The sequence below is a fragment of the Pyrgilauda ruficollis genome, unplaced genomic scaffold (assembly GCF_017590135.1).
Source record: "Pyrgilauda ruficollis isolate IOZ18807 unplaced genomic scaffold, ASM1759013v1 scaffold156, whole genome shotgun sequence".
NCBI lineage: Eukaryota > Metazoa > Chordata > Aves > Passeriformes > Passeridae > Pyrgilauda > Pyrgilauda ruficollis.
In genome coordinates this window covers 443,568-466,779 of record NW_024514321.1, presented here as the reverse complement: position 1 = coordinate 466,779, position 23,212 = coordinate 443,568, and the positions used below count along the sequence as shown (strand labels likewise).

Below are 23,212 nucleotides of genomic sequence, written 5' to 3'. Positions count from 1 at the left end.
TTTACACAACAAACAATGCCATGCACTGGGTGGACTGATTAAATACCTGCAGAAATACTCCTTTTTGGGGGAAGAGAACTGACTCCTCCTGTGTGGTTTGGTTTCAGGCTCACCTGGTGGCAGCGTTTGAGCAGAGCCTGGGGAACATGACAATCCGACTGCAGAGCCTGACCATGACAGCAGAACAAAAGGCAAGCTTCAAAAGGATTTGGAAGTCTTCATTTCTGTTTCCAGCATTGTTGCCCATGCTCCTTCTGTAGTTGTGTGGGGGAAAAAGTCACAAACATAAGTCAATTTGACTTAGCTCCCTCATTTGTGGTGGCAGAGTAAAATGTAAAAAATAATTTGTATGAAACTGCACTGGGATTTTGTGGCAACTGATCATTCCTATCAATTGTTGCTTTGGACACAAGTCTTCAGTATTGGATATTTCTCTAATATATTTCATCCCAGTGCATCCATACAGGGGCATGTTCGAAAGAAGCACTAAGAATACTTACAAGACTGGCAGCATTGTGGTTTTGGACACTGTGCTTGAATAGACATTATTTCTGCATTACAGAATACATGCATATTTTTGGTATCATAATACCCAAGCTGTTTTGCACCCTGTTGAGGGTGTGCTTCCCCAGGTATCCTAAACCTCATTTTCACCTCTTTGTACATATGTATTCCATAAATTCACTATGAACTATCAAAATTCAGATGGAAAAGCAGCTTCTTTGGTGTTCTTCTCCCATGTACTGTCATATGGTTTTTTTCCCATATTCAAGGACTCGGAACTGAACGAGTTAAGGAAGACAATTGAACTCCTGAAGAAACAAAATGCTGCTGCTCAGGCTGCCATCAATGGAGTCATCAACACACCTGAGCTCAACTGCAAAGGTGAGAGACAAGCACCACATACAGAGACTCCAGGGCTCTCCAGTAAGACGTCAGTCCTCTGGGTAATAGCTGATGTAACCATCGGAGTTACGCAGAGACCAGAGTCACCCACTAATTTACACTGTGATAAATTGCTGAAGGAAAAGTTTGAAGCATCTCAGATTTTAATCTCGTCACAAGAAACAAGGATTTCAAATACGCAATCCATCCGTTGGGATAAGTGATTGTCAGAGTGCTGGTTTCCCAAAATCTTTCTTCAGGATTGCATTATTAATGCCATTCATCAAATTTCCTGGATAATTTTGACACTGCCTCCGTTCACATCCAGGTCCTGGAGCTCCTCAGCCCACAGACCTGCGGATCCGGAGGCAGCACTCCTCGGACAGTGTCTCCAGCATTAACAGTGCCACCAGCCACTCCAGTGTGGGCAGCAACATCGAGAGCGACTCCAAGAAAAAAAAGAGGAAGAACTGGGTAAGTATGTTTTAGCAGACTCTGTGAGGTTTTTGTGAAATTGTCAGGACACGCGCGGTGAAATCCACCCGGCTGCTCCTTCCTGCTCCGTGCAGCAGGTCAGCACAAGGACTGTGCCCTGCTTAAATCCTGGGTAAACTCTCCTGTGAAGGCTTGATTGAGTTGCAAGTGATGTATATCCTTGTATTGGCTCTTCATAGGATTGAATTTTAGCTTGACAGCTAAAAGGCCAGTCTTAAATCAGAAATAGCTGTCAAAGATCAGTTCTGGCCAATAGGGTGTCCAGTCCCTTAAGGAAAATGTGGCATGCTGTCATTAAACAAACTCACAAGAGAAGATCATTCTTGTGGGTTTTCTTTTGTTTTTATCTCGTAGGGCTTTCTTATAAGTGAACATATTAGACAGTTTAAGAACTCTTTGTCCAGCATTAACTTGGACTGCTAAGAATAATATTAAAAAAACACTGATCTTTAAAAATTTTTTGTGACGGACATCTCTTTTGGAAGTTTTTGCGTTACTTACCTGTCCTTTCCCATTTTTCCCTCTTTGCTTATCATGTACTATGTACAAGGTACCCTGTACTGGAGGAAAGGTACATTGTCTTCAACTCCATTTTCAATTAGACCAGAACTGCCTTAGTGACCTAGTCTGATTGTAGTTTGGACTGAAGCCCCTAGATCCTTTATTGTAGTCAGTAAAACAATCCACCCCTTTCTTCCCACCGAATTTAAATCTCCCTGGATCTCCTGGGTATGCAGAAAAATCTGTAGAGATGCAAAATGTGGTTAGAGCTGGTAAAAGCTATTTGCTCAGTATTCTCTCAAAAATGTTGATGAAACTCCTGAACTGTAAGAAAGAGCTTCCTGAACAAGTTCTTGTTATTCTCTCTTGTCTCAGAGGTTTCATTTTGGTATCTCTTGGTATTGCCAGCTGCTTCACAAAAGAAGCATTGCCACCCTTAAATAATTGGTAGAATGGAAACATCTTGTCCAAATCTTTCTTGTACTGTACGTTAGTATATAGACAAAGTAAATTGCTGTAACTTCTAAATTTCTAGCAACCCTTAGTTTGTGACACAAAACTTTTGTAGTCATTAAGCCTTGGTTAAGATAAACACTTTTTAAAATTCTTGTTTAGCTTCTATTCTTTGTTATTGTAACCTAGTGGATATGGTCTTACATCAGCCTACATTTCTCATTCATCAGATAACTATTTTTGAAGAAGGTTAAGGGAACATTTTTTATTATAAAGTTAAATAAATAAATTTTCGTGAAGTAGAAGAAACAGGACAGTATTTTTATGTTGTCATTAAAAATGAGTACATCGTTGCTATGAAGTGAAGATTGGAAATTAAAACACTACAGAGAAGAGTGAGTTGAATCTGATTCACGGATTCTTTATTCCACCAGTGCTGAGGAAGTTCTCAGCTAAGGTCTTTGTGTTCCATGTAGAAGCAATGCAAATGTCCATTCAGAGCTGAAACATCAGAGTTTCAACATTTCTCATTGTAGGAGTCTTTGTCTAACTTAAAAGCTCATATTAAGCCAGCCTGTGTACATAAGCAATTTTTGCAATGTCATTAAAAGGTGTACATGGAGTATCCTGAGTGGTAGGGGAACCATGAGGATCATCAAGTCCAGACCTTGATTCCATGGGGTTTTACCTTTTAGGGCTCCCTAAAAGTGAAACTTTAAATATCTAAGAACATTGTCCAAATGCTTCTTGAACACTGCCTGTTGAATTGTAACTTTGGGGTTGCAGCAGTTTAATGACTTGAATATTAATTCTTGTTTGGAAAATGGCAGTCACATTACTGAAGGTTAAGGTAGTTGCAGGTAGGTAGAAAAGTTGCAGTCTTTTCAAGTGGTGAAATACCTGTTCCTGCAAGGAAAAATACATTACTAACTTGGCTCTTAGCCAAAGCACTCTGCATAAGCTAAGGAGAATATGTAATTTAAATAGTTAAGAGAGTTTGGATCTGGTGTCTTCCTCAGGTAATGAAAAAAAATGGCCATATGTGGTTTGAGACTCCTGGTTTTGGAAAATACAGGGTTCTGGTTTTAAAGTAACTGTTTGTCTTTGTTAATCATTGATTGTGTTTGTCTCAGAAATCCAAAACTTCTCTTACCAGTGGCTTTATCTGTTAAAACATGTCTTTTTTCCTTCCCCCACTTCCTTTTGCTTGCACTTCTTCCGGCAGGTCAACGAGGTAAGGAGGACCTACTTTAAACTGGGACGTACAAAGCTAACCCCCATTGACACCACTAACCCTTCCAGCACCATTAACCTGGGCTGGGCCCTGTGCCAGCACAGCTGCAAGCTGTCACCATGCTGCTGTAAAGCCTATTGCACTGAGCAGAGTTTGCTGTCAAATAGCTCTTAAAAAATAGGAAGCATCCGTAGCCACTCCTATTGACCTTATTAATCTGATAAACTAGTTAAGGAAAAAAAGAGCCTTTTTATTTTTCACCCATGTTACTGTGTATGTGAGTATGGCTGTAGCACCTGCAGTATTTGCATGTTGAGAGTTTTTACTCTGTGAGGGTTTTTTTGCCTGGTTTCATTCTCAATGATGGATCTGCTGCTATGGTCTTTTTTTTTTTTTTTTTTTTTTTTCCAGTTACGCAGCTCCTTCAAGCAAGCTTTTGGGAAAAAGAAATCTCCCAAGTCAGCATCTTCTCATTCAGACATTGAGGAGATGACTGATTCTTCCTTACCTTCCTCACCAAAGCTACCACACCACAAGGCCACTGTTTCAACACCACTGCTGAGAGCTTCTCATTCCAATTCCCTGTAAGTGATTTCTGTAATTTTTAGACAGAAAACAGCATGAAAGGCATCTTGCTGCATTGGTAGAGGAAAGGCAGAGGACAGAAATGCTGAATTCATGTATTCAGAGATTTAAAGATGCATGAGCTGACTCCCAACCCAGTACCTTTCCATTAGTGTCCAGGAAGCCAAAAATCATTGCATCAGTACTGAAGTGTAAATATTTCATTGGGTTGCTCTCTCAGAATGTACTGATTATCAAGAATATTTATAACCAGGGTGACCTTGAGGTGCCAAATTAATTGGATCTCTGCTGTTAATTAAACAAACCAGGTCAAATCTGGGATTTTGTTTCTTTTGTCTAAACACAGCACATACTGTATTAATCTGCTGTGATAAGTTCCCAATTTTATTGACAAATTCAGATAAAGGAAAGGAAATCCAATACTGTGGATTAGTGATACAGATGAACTCATCTAACTGCTTGTGTCTGGTGGATGGAGATGATGCACTCCTCTTTCCTTCTGTAGCTCCCCAGCCACCTGTGCCAGGTCCTTTCCATGGCCACCTGTGAAATAAAGTTTAACAATTTGAGTCTGAACTCACATTTGAGAATGTACATGGAAAATTTAGTGAAACAGCTTTTATGTTAATTCCATCAGCAGCTTTGTCACTAGAGCAGGATAAATAAATACAGAAAGTTGTAACAGTCAGTATTGTGAAACCCGTAATTAACAGACAGCCTCCTGACCTTGAGAGGTCATGCAGAGCTTCCAGCCTGATTTCAGAACAAATGCATTGGAGTAGTTCCTCTCCACTTGTTTTCACATGAAGAGGTGAAAACAATAGCAATAGTTTCCAGCTGTATAACAGTGATGCAATGTCAGTAGCAGAAGATAATCCCCCATGATTTTTGTATCAAAGCTTCTTCTGTCTCTTGAGCCTAACTCAGTGCATTTCTGGTGACTACAGCAAGTTGTGCTTTACAACTCTCAGGCCAGAAAATTGTCAAATGATGATCCCATCTGTCATCAGCCAAAATGCTGTATGGGTACATCTCACCTTGCTATGGAAGCCAAAAGGATACATATGAACAAGGAGTAAATATGTGAACTGGGGGAAGGATAGAGAACAAGTAAAACTGGTGTCTTTTGGCTTACTGTTTTTTTGGTGGGGAAAACATCTCTCATGAAACTGATTTAGGGAAAGACATGTTAGGTAAAATTTCCCTTAAAGCGTTGCAGCTGCATGGTTGATCTTTTTAGAGATACAGTTACAAATGTGCTGGAATGTTGTTACTCACTCTGATTTTTTTTTTTTTTTTTTTTTTTTTTTGGTGGGCGGAGGGAAAAAAAAATGCCACCACAATTTTTTTAAGTGTAAGTTCTTTAAAGTGACCAGGAATTTATCATGCTTGAATAGGTGTAGAGTTCCAAAGCCCTTCAGAGCAGTTCAGGGAAACCCAGCTGTGCACACCTGGTGAGCTTTAAATCTGTCTGTGAACTCATCAATCTCCAACCAGCTGCTGTTAAATACCTGCACCCCCTTAATTTATTTAGATTTTGGCTTTAGAAGTTTTCCTTTATAGCAACTACCATAAAAAAAAAATGAAGACTATCCAATAGTAGGTGATTTCAGAGAATTCTGTTTCAGATGCTGATTTTAAAAAAATAACCCTCAGACATCTTTGTTTCACCAGACTCTAAAATATCCATGGCCTGTTTAATATTTGACTTACAGCATTACTAATTCAATAAGCCAAAACTGCTACCTGCTTCAAGCAGAATAAAAAGAATAATTCCTCTTCTGCTAATAAATCCCGGAGGAGCAGCAGAAGGAGAGGAACAAATGTGTGTTTGTCGGTGCCCTGCAGTATTTCGGAGTGCACGGACAGCGAGGCCGAGACAGTGCTGCAGCTGCGGAACGAGCTGCGCGACAAGGAGATGAAGCTGACGGACATCCGCCTGGAGGCCCTCAGCTCTGCCCACCAGCTGGACCAGCTGCGCGAGGCCATGAACAGGATGCAGGTGAGGAGCAGCCACCCCGCGTCCTGAGCCTGTGCTGCTGTGGCCAGCCTGCCCCACAGTACCCATCTGAGTGCTTGCTAAAGGCTCTGTTTAACCTTGTGTTAAACCTTCATTAAAGGTCAGCTTGAACACCTGACATTGCTGCTCTCAGCTGCAGCTGTTTCAACCCCAAGACAGGATTTTGGAGACAGCATTTTGTTGGCTTTCAAATGTTTCCACACTCTCTGCCTTAAGGTAGTTGCATTTCAGTGTTAGTGAAGTCCCACATGTTTAGGTATTTTTAGGATACTTTGAAAAGTTTCACAGAAAGGACATTTTAATAATTAAAATCCTTAATTAAACATGATGGAAACAGCATTTCTGCTAAACTACCTTTTATTCTTAAATTTCTTATGTCGCTATCTTAGAATCATGTTTTCACTGTGCCTTCTAATGTCTGACTTGTCTTTTCAAGAGTGAGATTGAAAAGTTAAAAGCAGAGAACGATCGGCTGAAATCTGAAAACCACGGCAGCTGTAGCAGGGCTCAGTCTCAGGTTTCCATCTCCTCCTCTCCCAGACACTCGGTGGGTCTCTCTCAACACAGCCTGAACCTCACGGAGTCAACCAGTCTCGGTGAGTTTAATGAGAAGGGTGGTGGGGCAGGTTTTATCATGCACTTGGAAGGCTTGAGTTGGTTAGCCATGGAAAAATGAAAGCGTGAGGATTATTAACAGCTGAGGTGTGGAAATATGTCACGAGCTGGCACAGAGCCTTCTTTTAAATATCATCATAGGTCTGCTACACCCTTGGTCAGAGGTGTCCAATTATGACCTCAGCTCTGAAAAGTCATGTTTAAAGCCATTTAATGGTGCACATTTGCCAGGGGATATATCATAGGAAGGAAAATACAGAGTAACTGGCTAATAATTTTCAATGACCTTCCCTTTTTGAGAGGGCTGTGTGGCAGGGAAGTCAGTCAGCCTGGTTCTTGTGCTTTACCTCGGGGCATGTGAAGCCCAGACATGTTGTGTTTGACTACAATAAACCAGAATAGTCTCCATTGTGATTGAGCTCCAGCTGTGAAGCTGTTGATGTTTCCTGTCCACAGACATGCTCTTGGATGACAGTGGAGATGGCTCTGCCCGGAAAGAAGGAGGCAGGCATGTCAAAATAATTGTCAACTTCCAGGACAAGATGAAATGGAAGGAGGTGAGTTGTGTTTCATCCCCAGCTTTGAAATGTAGGTGATTTCAGAATGTGTGAGGGAACTCAAGCTTGCAAAGGACTTCCAAGGATTTTCTCAGGAAAACAGTTCATTGGTGTGTTGATAGTGGTAGAGAGGGCACTTGGCTACCTCCAGCTTCCTTGGAGCTGCTGAGAGGGACTGAAATGCCAGAAGCACCAATCTTATGGTAGCACTTGACAAATCCAAACTATACCATAGGGAGATCTATACCATATCATTCTAGTTCAAGTTGTCCTCTCTGGCACAAGTACCCTGTTTAGAATGACATCTTTCAGATGTTTTCCATCTTACAAGTACATGAAAGAATCCTAAGTACCCAAATAAATTGCAAATGTTGTAAAGTTGCATCCTGTCTCATGGGTTTAACATACTACATGCATGAATGTATTACACAGTCCTTGACAAGCAATGGCCTTGCTATCTCACATTTTTGAGCACCTTTAAAAGTGTGTTTAAGGAGTAACTTCATGTCTTCCTGAGGGGTGGAATCTGAATGATCAGAAATAAAATGGACTCAGAAGCTCTTTCCATTAAATACCTACTTTGCATTAATTATTAGAACCCTGGATAAACAGTAAAACTGCTGCTGATTGACTGCAATCACAGCAAGTTTTAGTAACACTTCAAATCTTTTAATAGAAATTAGTTTTCTCTTCAATTAATGTTTCACAGTGTAGAAAACCAGAAAAATTATATTTATTCTCATTTCTTTTATCTGCCTTAAAAATCACTTACAAAATGCTGTGATACATCAAATACAGTATATAAATATAAAGTCTCTTTCTATATTACTAGAGCCATGCATACATTAGAGCCATGTATAATTTATCTATATATATAGGTTTCTGTGCTCACAGCAGAATTTCTAAAAATAAATAGGATAAACCTAGCAAATGTAACATCTTTAATTGTGAAGTCATGGAAGAATGAACTTGACATCTACTTCTCTGTCTGGAATATTCCTAAGAGACTTTCTGTCTCATTGCTAAACTGTAGTCCTCTCTGAGATTTTTGAATTGTTCATGGATTGATTAATAAATACCTTTAACTTAACATCACAGCCACCTGAGTATTGTTTAGGTTTGTGACTCCAACACTGTGGAAAAGGTTTATCATGTGAAAAGAATTCCATATGCCGTTCAGAATTCACCATATAGAGTAGTAAGGATGCACCATTATTTAGAAGTAAAAAGGGAGGGGGCAGGGAAGCCAGCATTTTAATTACATTAACCACGCTTGTCTGATAGAGTTATTCCTGTTCCTTTAGGATTCCAGGCCTCGCACCTTCCTCATAGGCTGCATTGGAGTCAGTGGGAAGACCAAGTGGGATGTTCTGGATGGGGTTGTAAGACGCCTGTTTAAGGTCAGCGGGTACAAAATGCTGCGAGCTCGAGTTCTCCTGTGGGGGTGTTCTGATGGCACCAGGCTGTATTTAACTTTGTGCTGTTTAAGCGCTGTCACAGCAGCGAACAAGCCCCCAGGGCTGCCTGACTTCCCGTGTCCCTTTCCCACCCCAGGAGTACATCATCCACGTGGATCCCGTGAGCCAGCTGGGGCTGAACTCAGACAGTGTTCTGGGTTACAACATCGGGGAAATCAGGCGCACCAACAGCGCAGAGACCCCGGAGCTGCTGCCCTGTGGGTACCTGGTTGGAGAAAACAACACTATCTCAGTTACCATCAAAGGTAATTTCACCTGACCTGCCTGGTGGAGTTTTCACTATTGAGTTGATCAGAGCTTGCTGTGTCAAGAAACCCAGAGTAAAGACTTTTTATTTTGGTGCTTTTTCCTCATCCTACCATTTATTTACTTCCTGCTATTTTCATTTGATAAAGTCAGCACTTAGGGTATGCTAAGTCTGTAATTTCAGCAAGTTTTCAACCTGAAGCTCTAGGAAAAATGACACACTTCACAGACCTTCAGTTGTCCTGGAGAAGACTTCGCACCACAAAGGATGCAGTGGAGCTGTTTGAGCAGCAAAGTACTTTCCAAATGAGTGAAGCCTCAAAATTTCATTACCTCTTTATCACAGCTATACTTATTATTTCCTTCATTCAGGGTTAAAAAAAATAGATCTTGACTCATTTGTTTGATTGGTCTTACTGAAGGGTCCCTCCTTAAGTACCAGGAAGGAGGGAGCCCAAATTGTATGAAACTCCTTAAAATCTGGATTTCTCAAAATGTATGGTTTTCAGAATTCCCATCGATTTCATTCTGTAAGACTTAGTAAACACAAATTTAGTATTTGTGTTTCTCATTTGGTTTCTTAGGGAAGAACTTTTTTATGAAAACTATGCTGTGAAACTGAGTTCAGGGTAAAGCCCTCAACTGCTGCATTTTGAACATATATCAGTTTCCTCAAAGTTAGACCAGTGAAATCTGCAGACAGATGGTATTTGAGAGCAGTGCCAAACATTCTTCAGATCAGCTTTGAAATTTGACTGAAAGCAGATTTTTGAATATTGGTGTAAAAACCAGGTAACCTTGTATAGCAAAGCAGTGGGCAGGAAGACAAAATAAACTGTGAAATACATCAACTTACTGAGGCTTGACATGAACCCAGGATATTCTACTCATATAAAATGCATTGTCCAGTCATAAATCCTAACTGAAATATTGCATAAGGTCTAACTGTGTCTGCAAAGCTGCAGTTTGAGTTTATATTCAACTTGCACTGACTTGACTTGTGCCTTGAAGGCTCATAAGTGATAATAGTTTTCAATAAAAAAGAAATGTATTTAATCAGTTTATGGAAAATCACTTACATATACCTTTGAGATATAAAGCTGCCTGTATAAATATTTAATATTCCAAGTAACCACTGAGGTGCAAACATTTCTCTGGGTGATCTGCCAACTTCGCTTCCTGCTGTTTATTTTGAAGCACTGTGTATTTTTCCTAAGCCAATTCTGCCTAAAGTGACTGCTGACATGGCATAAATGCTTATCAGTAGGAGTTTTCTGTTAGAGGAGATAACTATCAGCATACAGAGGAGGAGTTTAATTACAAGCATTTGGGAAAGTAGGGGGAGTTGATGATAGCTGGGAGTTTTTTGTCTAGTGATCCAAAAGTAAACAGGTACATTCACGGTGAGTGGGTGGTGAAATGCTGTAAAATGGATGGCTTGTGCATGAAAAATGTAGCCTGAAATCCTTTGGTGTGGCACTTCCAAAGGGCCTTAGGGACGCAGCTGAGGACTTAAACAGGCTGAAGGAGGATCCAGGCTAAGCCCACGGGTCACCCCTGCACTTCCCTGGTTTATGTGTGCCTCTCTCAACCACGAGGGATACTGGGGTGGGGAAAGGGTGTAGCTCTGAAGTGAAGAGCAGCTTGATCAGGTCCCTTTGTATAAAAACTGGAAATCCCCCTAAGAGAGGCGTGTTTCCCTGCTGCAGGTATCTGTGAGAACAGCCTGGACGGGCTGGTGTTCGAGTCGCTGATCCCCAAGCCCATCCTGCAGCGCTACGTGTCCCTGCTGATGGAGCACAGGAGGATCATCCTGTCCGGCCCCAGCGGCACGGGCAAGACCTACCTGGCCAACCGCCTGTCTGAGTACATGGTGCTCAGGGAGGGCAGGGAGCTGGCTGAGGGCATCATCGCCACCTTCAACGTCGACCACAAATCCAGCAAGGTGAGCACGCGCCTTGCACAGCCACGTGTCCAAAACGAGAGACCTTTCCTAATCCGTCGTTTTGAACTGAGCTTCATTTTCAAAGCGTTATGTTTATCCTGAAGGAAGCAATGCTTAAAGGTTTTCAGATTCAATTGATTATGGGTCTGGAACAGCAGGCTTCCAGGTGTGTATTTAAACACTTAAAGGTGTCATGATTTTCAAGTGTTTGGGAGCCTGAGAATTGCCCAGGAAGATAAACACCTGCATAAAATTCCCAGAGACTTGAGCAATCCCTATTGCATGTTGGCACTTTTCCCAAAACCCTCAAATGCATCTGCAGGCTGTCAGGAGCTTCTGCAGCTGCGGTTATCAGCAGTTGTAGTCTTGTGCTGGGTTTGGAGGGGCTGTTGTGCAGACACATTCCTGGGCAGGTAAGGCATGTCTTTGCTTTTTTATGTGCTACTGGTTTTGATGAATATACTTCCAGTGATCATCTAGATTAAAGAAAAGAAAGAAAAAAAAATCTGTGTATTTGATGGCCTTAGGCATATTTTCCTCTGGAGGAAAGGGATAGTTGAAATTGTGTTGTAAGCCACTGGTATGATTTCAGACATGCTTTAAAGCTGCTGAGAGCATTTCAACACTCATCAGCAACACCAAAAGCTCATCCTTCTTTCCATCATTACTGAAGGCATCCAGATTTGGCCTCTGATGAGGGATGATTTGTTCAGATTAATTTTGTTATCTGTATTTTGATGGAAACACAGTTGCAAGATGATAAAACAAATCTGGCTGGAATGCAGAGTTTGGTTTGGTATGGGGAGAGTTGATCAAGTTCCTGAAAAGAAACAAAAATATGTTTCAGACCTCTTAGGTCTGACATTGATGAATAAAAAACACAAACTAAATTACAAAATATTACCCCTCTTTAAGCCCATACCTCACACAGGATTTCTGGCACAGTCTCTGAGTCTTCAGCATAACCTACGAAAGAGAAAGAAAAGTATATCTTGTGTTTTCTCATAGAAAATGTGTGATTTGTTAGATGTCAGACTCTTTTGCTTTAGATTTTGTTACCAAGCTTATTTATCTTAATTGATTTTTTAAGAAATATGAAGACAAAGAAAATGTTTTGCTTCTTTTCTTTATATCTGCTTTGCAGGAGCTCCGCCAGTACCTGTCCAACCTGGCAGACCAGTGCAACAGTGAAAATAATGCTGTAGATATGCCTCTTGTCATCATTTTGGATAATTTGCACCACGTTAGCTCCCTAGGAGAGATCTTTAATGGACTTCTAAACTGCAAGTACCACAAATGGTAAAGAAATAGTATCAGTACACATTGCCAATGCTAATCCTGTGCTCAGAGCACTGCTCCTGCAAAATTCAATCGCACAAAACTAAAGCCTGCATTAATTTAGTAATGTGGAGGAAGATGACCAGTGGTATTGTGGACAGTGCTTCAGAGGGATCTTTTTCCTTCATAAAATTATCCATTTTTCTGAAATAAGTAATTTAAAAGTAGCTGTATTTGCTTCATGATATAGATCATTTGTAGTAAAACCCCATTTGTAGTGAAAGGTCCCATTTTGGGACTTCTGGTTTACTTCCAGAATTTGATCACAGAATCTCAGTAAAGAATTTGGTGATAAGTAACTACAAAACCTTCTTTGACAAAAGAGTTTTGAATAGCGTTTTTTAATGTTTAGGTTTGACTTAAAACTTGTTTTTCAGAGTTCACAAGTTTGATTTGCTTGATTTTTTTCTCCCAATAGTCCATATATTATTGGCACAATGAACCAAGCCACCTCCTCCACACCTAATCTTCAACTTCACCATAATTTCAGGTACTGTTTATTAGTGTTTCTCATTTATGTTTGTGGGCTGGCAAAGGAGTAATGGCTACTGAGTAAATTAAAATTGTTCTTATCAGCTGAAATAGCGAAGTGAGAGAAAAATGCCATTTGCTCCTGGTTGCTGCCCTGACATTTTCAGCTTGGTTAAGGTGCTGTCATTAAAGGAACTGGGTTCACAAAACTTTTATTTTTTTAGAGGATTGTTAAGATATTTGATTTTCTACCAGATTTTCAGTAAGACAATATTTAGGTAAAGCAGATTAATGAGAAATGAGCTGAAACAATGCACAATAAAAAACGGCTCATGTAGTGAAATATTCCAAAGTAACTTCTGCTGAAAAACATGTATGACTGGAATAGCCCATTTTGATCCTGATAATCTGGAAATAAGAAGAGGAATGTAATCAGGAATAGTTAGACTCAGTAGCATGGAAGAGAAATAATGTCCATTTCTGCTGTTGTGCCATAGATGGGTGCTATGTGCAAACCACACTGAGCCAGTCAAAGGCTTTCTCGGCCGTTTCCTGAGAAGAAAACTGATTGAAACAGAGATCAGTGGCAGGATGAGGAATGCAGAGCTGGTCAAGATTATTGATTGGATTCCCAAGGTCTGGCAACATCTGAACAAGTTCTTGGAGGCTCACAGCTCCTCTGATGTTACTATTGGTAAGTACTCTGCCCAGGCATATGTGAATATATGTATTTTATTTCCTTGTATATCAGGCATATCTTTGTATACTTCCTTGTGCTGTGTCACATAAAAAAGGCTTTCTTTAAAACCCTACCTTTAGATGTCATCACCCTAACTGCGCTTGTGATTTGAGTGTAACATCTGAATTTCCCTCTCCAGGTCCACGGCTCTTCCTTTCCTGTCCAATAGATGTAGATGGTTCTAGAGTTTGGTTCACTGACTTGTGGAACTACTCCATCATTCCGTATCTTCTGGAGGCAGTAAGAGAAGGGCTGCAGGTGAGCAGGCAAAGGGAAAAATCATAGGTGTAGAATGGCATCTGTTCAAAAGGCAACAAAACTCAGTAGTAGCAACATTTTCTGTGGATACAACCTCACACATTGAATATCTGCATATCTATGAAAATGCAACCAGAGTTGTCAATAATTTCAGGCAGAATTAGTCTCTTCAAGCACTTTTGAAGTAGAGAGTGGAAGAAGTGGTTAGATGCCAAACTGGTGATGTTTGCAGTGGGGGGAGTTAGACGTACAAATACCTTTCAATACTGAGTTCCAGAAGCACACCTTAAAATTATCCTGTGCATCAGAAAAATGTGCTTGTCATCATTAACTGTGTTACACAGGATTTTCCTTTGGAAATCAAATCTTTCAGCATAGGAACAAAGCTTTGCATGGAGACAATGTATACATGAGTGACAGGAGCAGTATCAGTGACATTTTGATTACTTCTCTGGTTTTAAGATGATTTTTTTAGTAGATTACTTTATAATTCTTTCAGAGGATGACATGAAATCATCATTGATTGTCTATGTTTAGTAATTGATTCATAATCTGGAAATTTGGAATAGTTTTTGGTGTCTGTATGACTGTGAAGCTTGTTGGAATCAGGAGGAGGGTTCAGCAGAGAATTGCTGTGGACTTGCCATTTAGGTAGGGGGGAAAAAGGAGGTTTTTTAATAAGCAGCTCTTTGTTCACAAAATAAGCCCAGCAGCACCTACTTTAAAATACGATTTAGAACTAATCTTTTACTAATGGCTTCTTAAAAAATTGTGAAATACATGAATTCTCCAAGATTTGGGTACAATTTGGGCAGCTGCCATTTGAAATTTGTCACTAGTTGGGGACCTCATTCTCTTTGGGACAATTTGGGACTCACAGACTTAAGGAAGACAATAGGTCCTGGAGTACACTCAGGAACTTTGCTAGAAATGGAACAGGAGAACTGTTTTACATTAAACTTGTTTTAAAGGAAGGTAATAGGAGCTAGGAATCTTTCCAACCTAAAACAAGAAAAAGGAGAGCAGGTGATTTTGCTTGCTCTTGAAATGGAGTAAACTGATACTCACAATAATGCATGGGCTCCTTGTACTGGGGTTTGGAGCTCTCATATCATTGATCAGTATGTGTGGAAAGCATTGAAAAATTAGTAAAGGAAGTGGAGAGAGAGTAACTGATAAAACCATCCTTTTGCTTCCTCTTTCTGCCCAGTATCTCCATCTTTCCTTAGGGTATTTGAGTGGCTTGTGTTCCAGGTGTAAGGACTTCAGTTTCTCAATGTGCTTTAGATTCTTTATCCCCTTCAGCCCCATTTCCCCAAATTGCACTAATTCATCCCTACTTAAATAATTTTCTTTTATTTGGTTGATGGATAAGAAGATGCACTTTAGTACTTGAAGTGTAGCCAGAGTGGTGCTAATGAACAAGTTAATGCTAGAAAGCTGGGTTTCATCTGGGGCTGTTTTCTGTTCCTCATGCCCACAAAGACTCCTCTGAGAGCACATCTTCTTTCCTGAAATTGCCTTACAGAAAGGAAAGGAAAGGTGGACTCCTAATTTTGTTCTGATCTCTGTGGATCTGCTCTCAGCTATTTTTATATTTCTGTTTCTCATTTAGAGAATTATTTTGGGTCAAATACAAACAAACCCAAACCAAATTAATCCTTACAATAATTGCTCCCATGGGAGCTGACTTGTTTTGTTCTTCAAAACAAGGATGTGAAAATTAGAAGGTTGTATAAAACCTGAGTTCTTCCTGCTTGGTCTATCAGTAGAGAATGCAGCACCAACAAGAAGAGGACCCAGAGTCCCTGAGGCTTCCTGCCACTGTCAGTCATACTCCAGTGACTTTTCTTTCATGCTTTGTGGAGCAACCTGTTCCATCCTTGTCCCATGACTTGCTCCCTGGTAAACGTGCTAGTGGGAGGGGTGGACAGATGTGGTTGCCATGGAAGAGGGTTGGTGAGTAATTTAGTCTCTCCTTAGCTCAGATCCACTCAGAGTTTTGCAGGAGAAAAAATGTGAAAATACAAAATCTTCGCTACTTACCAAGTGACGTGTATCATTGTAAATTTGAGAACAAGGTTAAAATAGGAAATCTGGTTTGCCCCATCTTGAAACTGGGAAGATAAGGTAGCAGGGCTGAAGGATGAAGGGTCTGGGCTGTGGAGGAGGCTCAGTTTCAGATTGCCTAGCACCATCTGCTGGCACCTCTGCTCCCTCCTGCTTCACAGCACACCATGGCTTGGTATTCACAGCACTTTAATACTTTGTGCGTGCAAAATCTAAACCCACAAAAAACATACCATGGAGAAATATTATTGAGGAAAGTGAGATAATCCTAGATCCATCAGAGAACTGGTGAATTTCTTTGCTAGACCCTTGTGCAGGTGGATAAAGGTAGGGGACAGTGACAGAATGTCAGAGACAAGCACCAGTTGCTGAAGGATGTTGATGGTGATGTTTATAAAATGAAAATAAATGTTTTAAAGCCACTTGTATTTATGCTTTTGGAAGTCATGAGGCATTTAAATGAATATGTTGTCTAGCTAAGACAAATAGAATAGAACAGGGAGAATACATTGGGATTCAGTAGTGCAGTCTGTTCCGTCCAGAAAAACGTTTTTGAAGCTGAGCTGTCCTGCTTAGGAACCTGAGCATGGACAAGTACTGCTGGTGCTTTTTCTTGGTTGAATGTGAAAAAAATCTGACTTGAAAACTTTATGCCTTGACATCATCATTCTTGCCTGATGACAGATCTCACATTGCCTCCTCCACTTCCCATGGATGGCAGTTTGTAAGGCAGCTGCCAGTGCAATCCAGATGTCAGCACTGATGGCATCTTTTGTGTGCTGACGTTGTTTAAGTTGACTTGATTAGGTGATGTTATTTTCAGGCCTTTCTTCCTTCAGCTGGTGCCAAGAGAAGGGCACTGCAGTCTCAGAGGTCAGCTCCTTTGAAATCAGTGCCATGACAAAGGGCTTTGTGTGTGTTTAGGGTAAGGAACCTCTCAGTTCAGCCCTGCTTGCAAAGTGTTTCCTGCAGCACAAGAACCATGGCACATTCATTTTGGTTAGGTAGGCAGTGGCTGAGATGGTCGGAATGTTTGACATGGTTCTATGCTCTTTCAGTTGTATGGGAGGAGAGCGCCCTGGGAGGATCCTGCCAAGTGGGTCATGGACACCTACCCCTGGGCAGGCAGCCCCCAGCACCACGAGTGGCCTCCTCTGCTCCAGCTGCGGCCCGAGGATGTGGGCTTTGATGGCTACTCTGTGTCCCGGGAAGGCTCCACCAGCAAACAAGTTCCAGTGAGTGATGCTGAAGGAGATCCTCTGGTAAGCTCTCATTTCTGAGCAGCAGAACCATTTCATTTGCCTTGTTTCTAGGGATTGGAAACAGGAACTGGTCTGTGGCTATAGACTAATCCCTTCAGTCGTCTGATTTTTTCCTTTACTGGAAAAGCTGTGTTTTACCAGTAACTTGGATGCTGCTATGATTTACAGTCAATACCTCTGTTCTGAGTCTCAGTGTTATTGCCCCTGCTTGTTTCTCCCTTTCCTTCCTGGCCACTGGCAAAGTGAACTCCACTGTAGCTGTCATGTGGAGTTAATGTTATTCCTACCTCAAAATACAATAATCATGAACTTCCTTGGCTCTGCAGATGAACATGCTAATGAGACTGCAGGAGGCTGCCAACTACTCCAGTCCCCAGAGTTATGACAGCGACTCCAACAGCAACAGCCATCACGATGACATCCTGGATTCCTCTCTGGAGTCAACGTTGTGATCTCCCTCAGACAGGAGCTGTTTCCACTTGGCAGGAGCCTTGATCACAGACTGATGAAAAGAACACTTTCCTGGGCTGGGATCTCAGTATTAAGAGCTGCAAGAGCAAGACACTTGTAGCAATCTTGAACCTGGGTGCAGGCAACCCAAGTGACCTTTTTATTGTTTTTCTTTTGACAATGATGAGAACTGCAATCCTGAAGATGTTAAAAATAATCATCATTACTAAGTTGAAGGGACTGGGGTGGGGGGGCAGTTTCACAGCTGTGAAGAAAGCAGCTTTGTGCCATGTACCCTCTGGAAGGAGAGGGGTGAGGGAATATTTGTCTATGCTGCTTCTGACCAAACACATTTACGTGAGGGCTGGACTTTTACCAATCAGCTTTGTGGGTTAAACTCAGCTTCATATAGTTCTGGTGCTATAACAATATTGCTTGCCTCTGTAATAATACTCAATGAAGGCAAAGCTGCAAAACAGGGAAGTTTGAATAAATATTAAAAAAAGAGAAAAGGAAAAAAATAAACTAAAACAAAAAGTGCTGCTGTCCTTGCCAGTCTGAGACCTTGGCTTTCTTTCATTGTGTGTTTATAAAGATTATATATATTAATAGGAATATATAAAAATATGTATACAGTCTGAACAAATCAGTTTTTTTTCAAACACTGTGTAGCAATCAATCCTGCTACAAACGAAAGATCAGGTAGCTTTCTGCTAGTCAGGGCCCGGTTCTCTTCCTGCTTTCATCCACACCACCAGGTGGGCTGACTTCTGTGGTGTTTACACCCCACTAATCCACCCTTTCAGAGGAGAGGGGACTTCCCTCCTTCACAGAAGTCAATGGCAGGGCTGTGCCCCATGGAGTCCTACAGCTCCAGAGGACCCTTGGCAGTGCACAGGCATGGTGAGCTACACCCCTGCAAAGGGATGAGTTAGACTTTCAGTTTTTAATTCTTGCCATGAAATGTGACAGCTGTTTTTAGAAAATGTCGGGTTTTGTTCAGAGGTTTCATTCCAATCAGCACAACCATAAGGGGGTTAATTAAAATTCAGCTCTATGGCAGTTCCAGTGCTACTCTGGTGACAGTACTTACTTCCATGACTTTTCTTTTTAATTGCAAAGTGAAAAAAAAAATTAAAAATAGCATTTCAGCAGTATTCAGGTCTGGGAAAAAAAAAGATAAGGTACTGAGTACTGTGTCTTTTGAGTGTAGCTGTGCCATGCTTTTGAGTTGTGGCAGAGCTGTGAACCTGGTTTGGTTTCTCCTCTTCTGTGAACGCACACACCTACATGATCAGTGTTAAGGCTTGTACTTGTGTTGGGGAAAAAGAAAACACCTCCCAAAGAGTTGCACTTTCCTGGTGACACCATTACCCCCAGCACATCAGCTGTACCTCAGCCAACACCTCACTCCTCAGGAGGGATTCGTACGAGCCTTTCCAGCTCTCCTCTGGTGCTGACTTTTAAAAGTGATGCCTTATTTTGTACTAATTGTGTTTGATTAAATTAGTGCTGTATATTATGGAATTTTATTTAAAGAAACAGGGCTAAAGTCATCTCTTGAAATATCATAAGTTGCTGTGAATATTGTTTGTATGAGATACTAGAATTTGTTTAAATGTGATAAAAAAGGAAGGAAATGAGATAACGTTTCAGGTTCATATCAATCCCCAGCTAATAAATCGCTGGAGAGCTGTTTCATCCATGCAGGAGGGACAAAAGAAGCTTTTCAACTCTGATAAATTACAGGAATATGCTGGTTTTTCAATGTACAGGAAGAAACCTTATTGCAAACACTTTTTCAAGAGCTTGTGGGTTTAAAGGAACATAACAGACAAGTTGGTGCTTCTGTGGCTCAGCTTGAGAGGATGGTTTTATTGTACCTCATGACTTTCTGTAATATAACTGTACTTTGTCTTACTAAGCTGGTCTTGAATCTGCTCCTGTTACAACTTTTAAGTGCTGATGACTTTTTTTTTTTTTTTAAGGAAAAATTTAAATATTTTAATGATGGGAGGAAGAGCTTGGTGTTGTTACTGTTTTAACCTTATGAACTCTGATTTCATTATTTCACTGAATGGAATAACAAAGGCTACTCAGCCAATTTGCCTAATCCAGTTCTTGGTACTGTAAAAAATGGGTTAGACCTGTATGGAATCAAATCCATAGCATGCTGATGAGGAGTTTGAGAGAAGTTAATTTTTCCAGTAGTCTTGACAATTCTGCTTCCCAGCACTGACTTTACCTGCTACTACTGTGAATTTTGGTACCTAATCCCCCAGCTGAATCCGTGCAGACAGAGCATGTGCCTGTAAAAAAAAAATCCAGTTGCAGGGCTAGGGCTTTAAATGGACTTGATATCCTAGAAAATGTCTCAGTTGACCTTTAACTAAGTGCTAAAAGACATGTTTAAAGTAGTGTTTTATTTGTGGGGAATGGGGTATTTTTTTCCTCATGTTTAATCCTGTGCTTAAGCCCAGGAAGACATTTCTATTATCTCTTCTTTTTTATTGACACTAGCTTGGTTTAAAGTGAGAGAGGCAATTTTGAATAGGCTAGTCATTCTGAGCATCACAATATTCCATGTCTTTTCTGAAACTTGGGGAAGCAGGGTTACCTGTTGTGCACACGTCTTAGTTTTTATCAAGATTTTTCATAGATTAAGTCTTTCTTTAGGTGACTTTTCTCATTTAAGGCTCTTTCAAAAACACTTTTTTTTTCTTTTTTTTTTTCTTTCCTTTTTTCTCCTCCTTACAAAGTTGGCTTGTTTAAAAAAAAATCAACAAGAAATGCAATATTCTATGCAACATTCGTGTTGAGTTATAAATTGAGAGAATGAACCATTTTCTTTCCTTCAGAACTGCCAAGAATGATACAGGCCATAAATGAGATGTGGGTTTTTTTGGGGGAAGGGGAGGGGGGGGGTTGGTTAGCCTTTTTGTACATTTTGAAAGAAGCAAACTTGATATTTCATTGTTGATGCTTAACTTCAATATTATGTGTATGAAATCTTGTCTAAATGTGGCAATTTTCTTTCAAGAAAAAAATAATATACAAAGCAAAAAAATCTTTGTTGATATTAAATGGAAGGTTGCTGTTTTGATCTAGTCATTTCCAGTGGAACAGTTTATGAAATATGTTCTATAAGATGTACATTTTTTCATTGTAACATAGAAATGTAAATATTTGATTAAAAGTGCTGCATTTTGATGAATTTTTTCTAGCCATTTTTAAAGAGAAAACTAGGAATTGAGTATTTTGTGTACGTTTATGATGTTTTCCATTTGCTCCTCTCCCTATTTAATTTTCAGTTCTCATTTAGGATTGGAATTTGTGAATGGTCTGTTTGAGATCATGCCTCCCCTTTCTCACTCTGCCCATTTCTACCCCTTCCCCACCCCGTGTCATGGAGAATAAAGCTGATGATTGTACCAGTCTTAAATTATTCATGATTCAATAAAATTGATGCCTATTTATTCAGATTTGTGGCTTCCCAGAACTTTTTATCCCTTCCTAATCACCATTTTATAATTTTTCATTTGCAGATCATGGGGTTCGCTCTTTTGGTTTTGCTGGCTTTATTAAGTACCCGTGAGGAGGTGCCAACAGCCCTCACCTGTCCATCCAGTCTGGCCTGGAATGTTTCCAGAGGCGTCTCCCACCCCTCTGGACAACCTTCACATTCCACACACTATTCCAATTTTCTCTTCACCCATTTGATAGAGACATTATGGTTATACAGTAATAAATACACTATCAGTAAAAACATGCAGGAAACTATTATCCTTCATGACAAATAAATACTCTGACTAAAAAAAGAAAAGTAAAAGTTCTCTATTCAAAAAGAATAAACACAAACGCCTCTGCACTTAAAATCTAGGGGGTTTGGGGTTTTTTCCTGGAGACTTACTTCTTGTTTCTTTTTTGACAGTTCCTTGTCCACTTACCACCTGTTTGAATGATTAATGTTGGTAGGACATATTCACGTGTGAAAAATTTCTAAGAAAATAGAGAAGCTCTGCTGAAAACTGATGATTGGCATTCAAGTTTGTTCAATCCAAAAATACTCTTAATGACACAGAGCTAAATGGTAAATGGTAGCTCAGAGCTGGTCTGTAATGTGGGCATTGTCTGTCCTCCACAGCAGGTTTCCAGAGGCAGAATTGCTTTGGACGTGCTCAAGCACACTCTTCTGTGTTCTGTAAACTTCCTTTGATTCACAGAATGGCATGTCCTAGACTTGCTCGTGGAAAATGCTTCAGCCATGATCTTGAACAGTTTTGAATCCATACTGGACTGCTAAAATGCTTATTGTCTCTCAGGAATTCTTCCTTTCCTTTCCTTTTTTGGCTGCCCTATCCCTTTCCCACATTATTCTTTTCTCTGCTCTATGCACACTGTCTTGACTTGAATTATCTACACTTATCTTGACTTTTTCTTTCCTTTACCTCCTCTCTTTAACCTTTATTTTCCTACTTTTTTTTGTTTCCAACATCCTATTTCATTTTATATCCTTCCTGGATCCATCTCATCATTTCTCAGTGCCATAAGATTAGTGCTGACTTCCTTTCTGCAGTGGAAATGGGAAATTCTCTGGAGTCATTCTATAAATTCAGTCTGCAGCATGTGACATGTATTTATACCTTTCTCACTCCTCTTCCCTTTTCCACTGGTACTTTGGAGTAGTCACCTCAAGAACCAGAGAGGAAATTCCTCCTGATAACCCTGCAGGTTCCCATCCTCCATTCTGCACTTCCTGTCCATTTCACCACTTAACTGATGTCCTGGATTCTGACATTGATCTCTGTGGTAGCCAAGGGGTATCTGTGGTTTCTGATGTGGGTGTTTAATCTGGGCTTTTGGGGGTTAGAGCAGAGCACAGCAGTTTCCATCTTTGCCCCGGCAGTGGGGCTGACTGTAGGCAAATCCTTCCCCATCATCATCTTGGATGGCTTAGCCACACACAGAAATCCATGTTCCTCTCTCCTTCCTCGATCATAGGATGGTTTGGGCTGGAAAGGACCTTTAGAGTTCATCTAATGATGACCATCCAAATCCCTGCAATGAGCTGGGACATTTTCTGTAAGAGCAGGTTGCTCAGTCACAGGTATTTCTGATTTGCTCAGAGGCTCGAGAGACGTTACAGGGAGTGGAGACCATGGTCTGGCTACATTTGGGTAATTTCTCCTCCAGGAAGTTCAGCCATGTGGGGCTAGCCAATTAGGAAGTCTGAAGGACCTTACATGAAATGGGATCCACAGGCAGACGGGAAGAGGTCGTGCTTCCACTGAGAGCCTGACTGAAAGCCCTTTGTAGAGCACGGGTCTGGTGATCTGCAAGTCAGGGAGCCTGAGTATGGCCAGGACTGTGCTGTGCTGCTCTGCCCTGTGCCATGAGGACAGGCTGGCCTCCAGACGTGGGTTGTGAGGCACAGAGCCCTTGTACACAGGACCAGCTCAGGCCACTCTAACGAGAGACATGCAGCTCCTGCTGGGCGTGGGGCTGAGCCATCTGTGTGTCCTTGGCTTTGTCTAACCATGCAGCAAGAAGGTCTCGTGGGTCTATCCTTTCTGTTTGACAGCAGAAAGGGTTAACAGAGTTCTTTTGCTG

At 40.8% G+C, this 23,212-nt stretch overlaps 1 protein-coding gene across 2 annotated transcripts in view; it reads left to right on the top strand.

Moving 5' to 3' along the window:
• The window catches only part of NAV2 (neuron navigator 2), a 203,466-nt gene extending 182,384 nt beyond the window's left edge, over positions 1 to 21,082 (top strand). For both annotated transcript variants that reach the window (XM_041461855.1, XM_041461854.1), the window contains 17 exons: positions 108 to 191; positions 774 to 885; positions 1,214 to 1,359; positions 3,560 to 3,568; positions 3,980 to 4,152; positions 6,002 to 6,155; positions 6,610 to 6,769; positions 7,245 to 7,345; positions 8,650 to 8,745; positions 8,900 to 9,068; positions 10,779 to 11,014; positions 12,159 to 12,313; positions 12,771 to 12,842; positions 13,321 to 13,517; positions 13,702 to 13,820; positions 16,949 to 17,152; positions 17,479 to 21,082. In XM_041461855.1, the coding sequence (XP_041317789.1) occupies positions 108 to 191; positions 774 to 885; positions 1,214 to 1,359; positions 3,560 to 3,568; positions 3,980 to 4,152; positions 6,002 to 6,155; positions 6,610 to 6,769; positions 7,245 to 7,345; positions 8,650 to 8,745; positions 8,900 to 9,068; positions 10,779 to 11,014; positions 12,159 to 12,313; positions 12,771 to 12,842; positions 13,321 to 13,517; positions 13,702 to 13,820; positions 16,949 to 17,152; positions 17,479 to 17,604 (2,313 nt within the window). In that variant the 3' untranslated portion in view covers positions 17,605 to 21,082. The remainder of the gene's footprint in view (positions 1 to 107; positions 192 to 773; positions 886 to 1,213; positions 1,360 to 3,559; positions 3,569 to 3,979; positions 4,153 to 6,001; positions 6,156 to 6,609; positions 6,770 to 7,244; positions 7,346 to 8,649; positions 8,746 to 8,899; positions 9,069 to 10,778; positions 11,015 to 12,158; positions 12,314 to 12,770; positions 12,843 to 13,320; positions 13,518 to 13,701; positions 13,821 to 16,948; positions 17,153 to 17,478) is intronic.
• Positions 21,083 to 23,212: the final 2,130 nt, after the last annotated feature.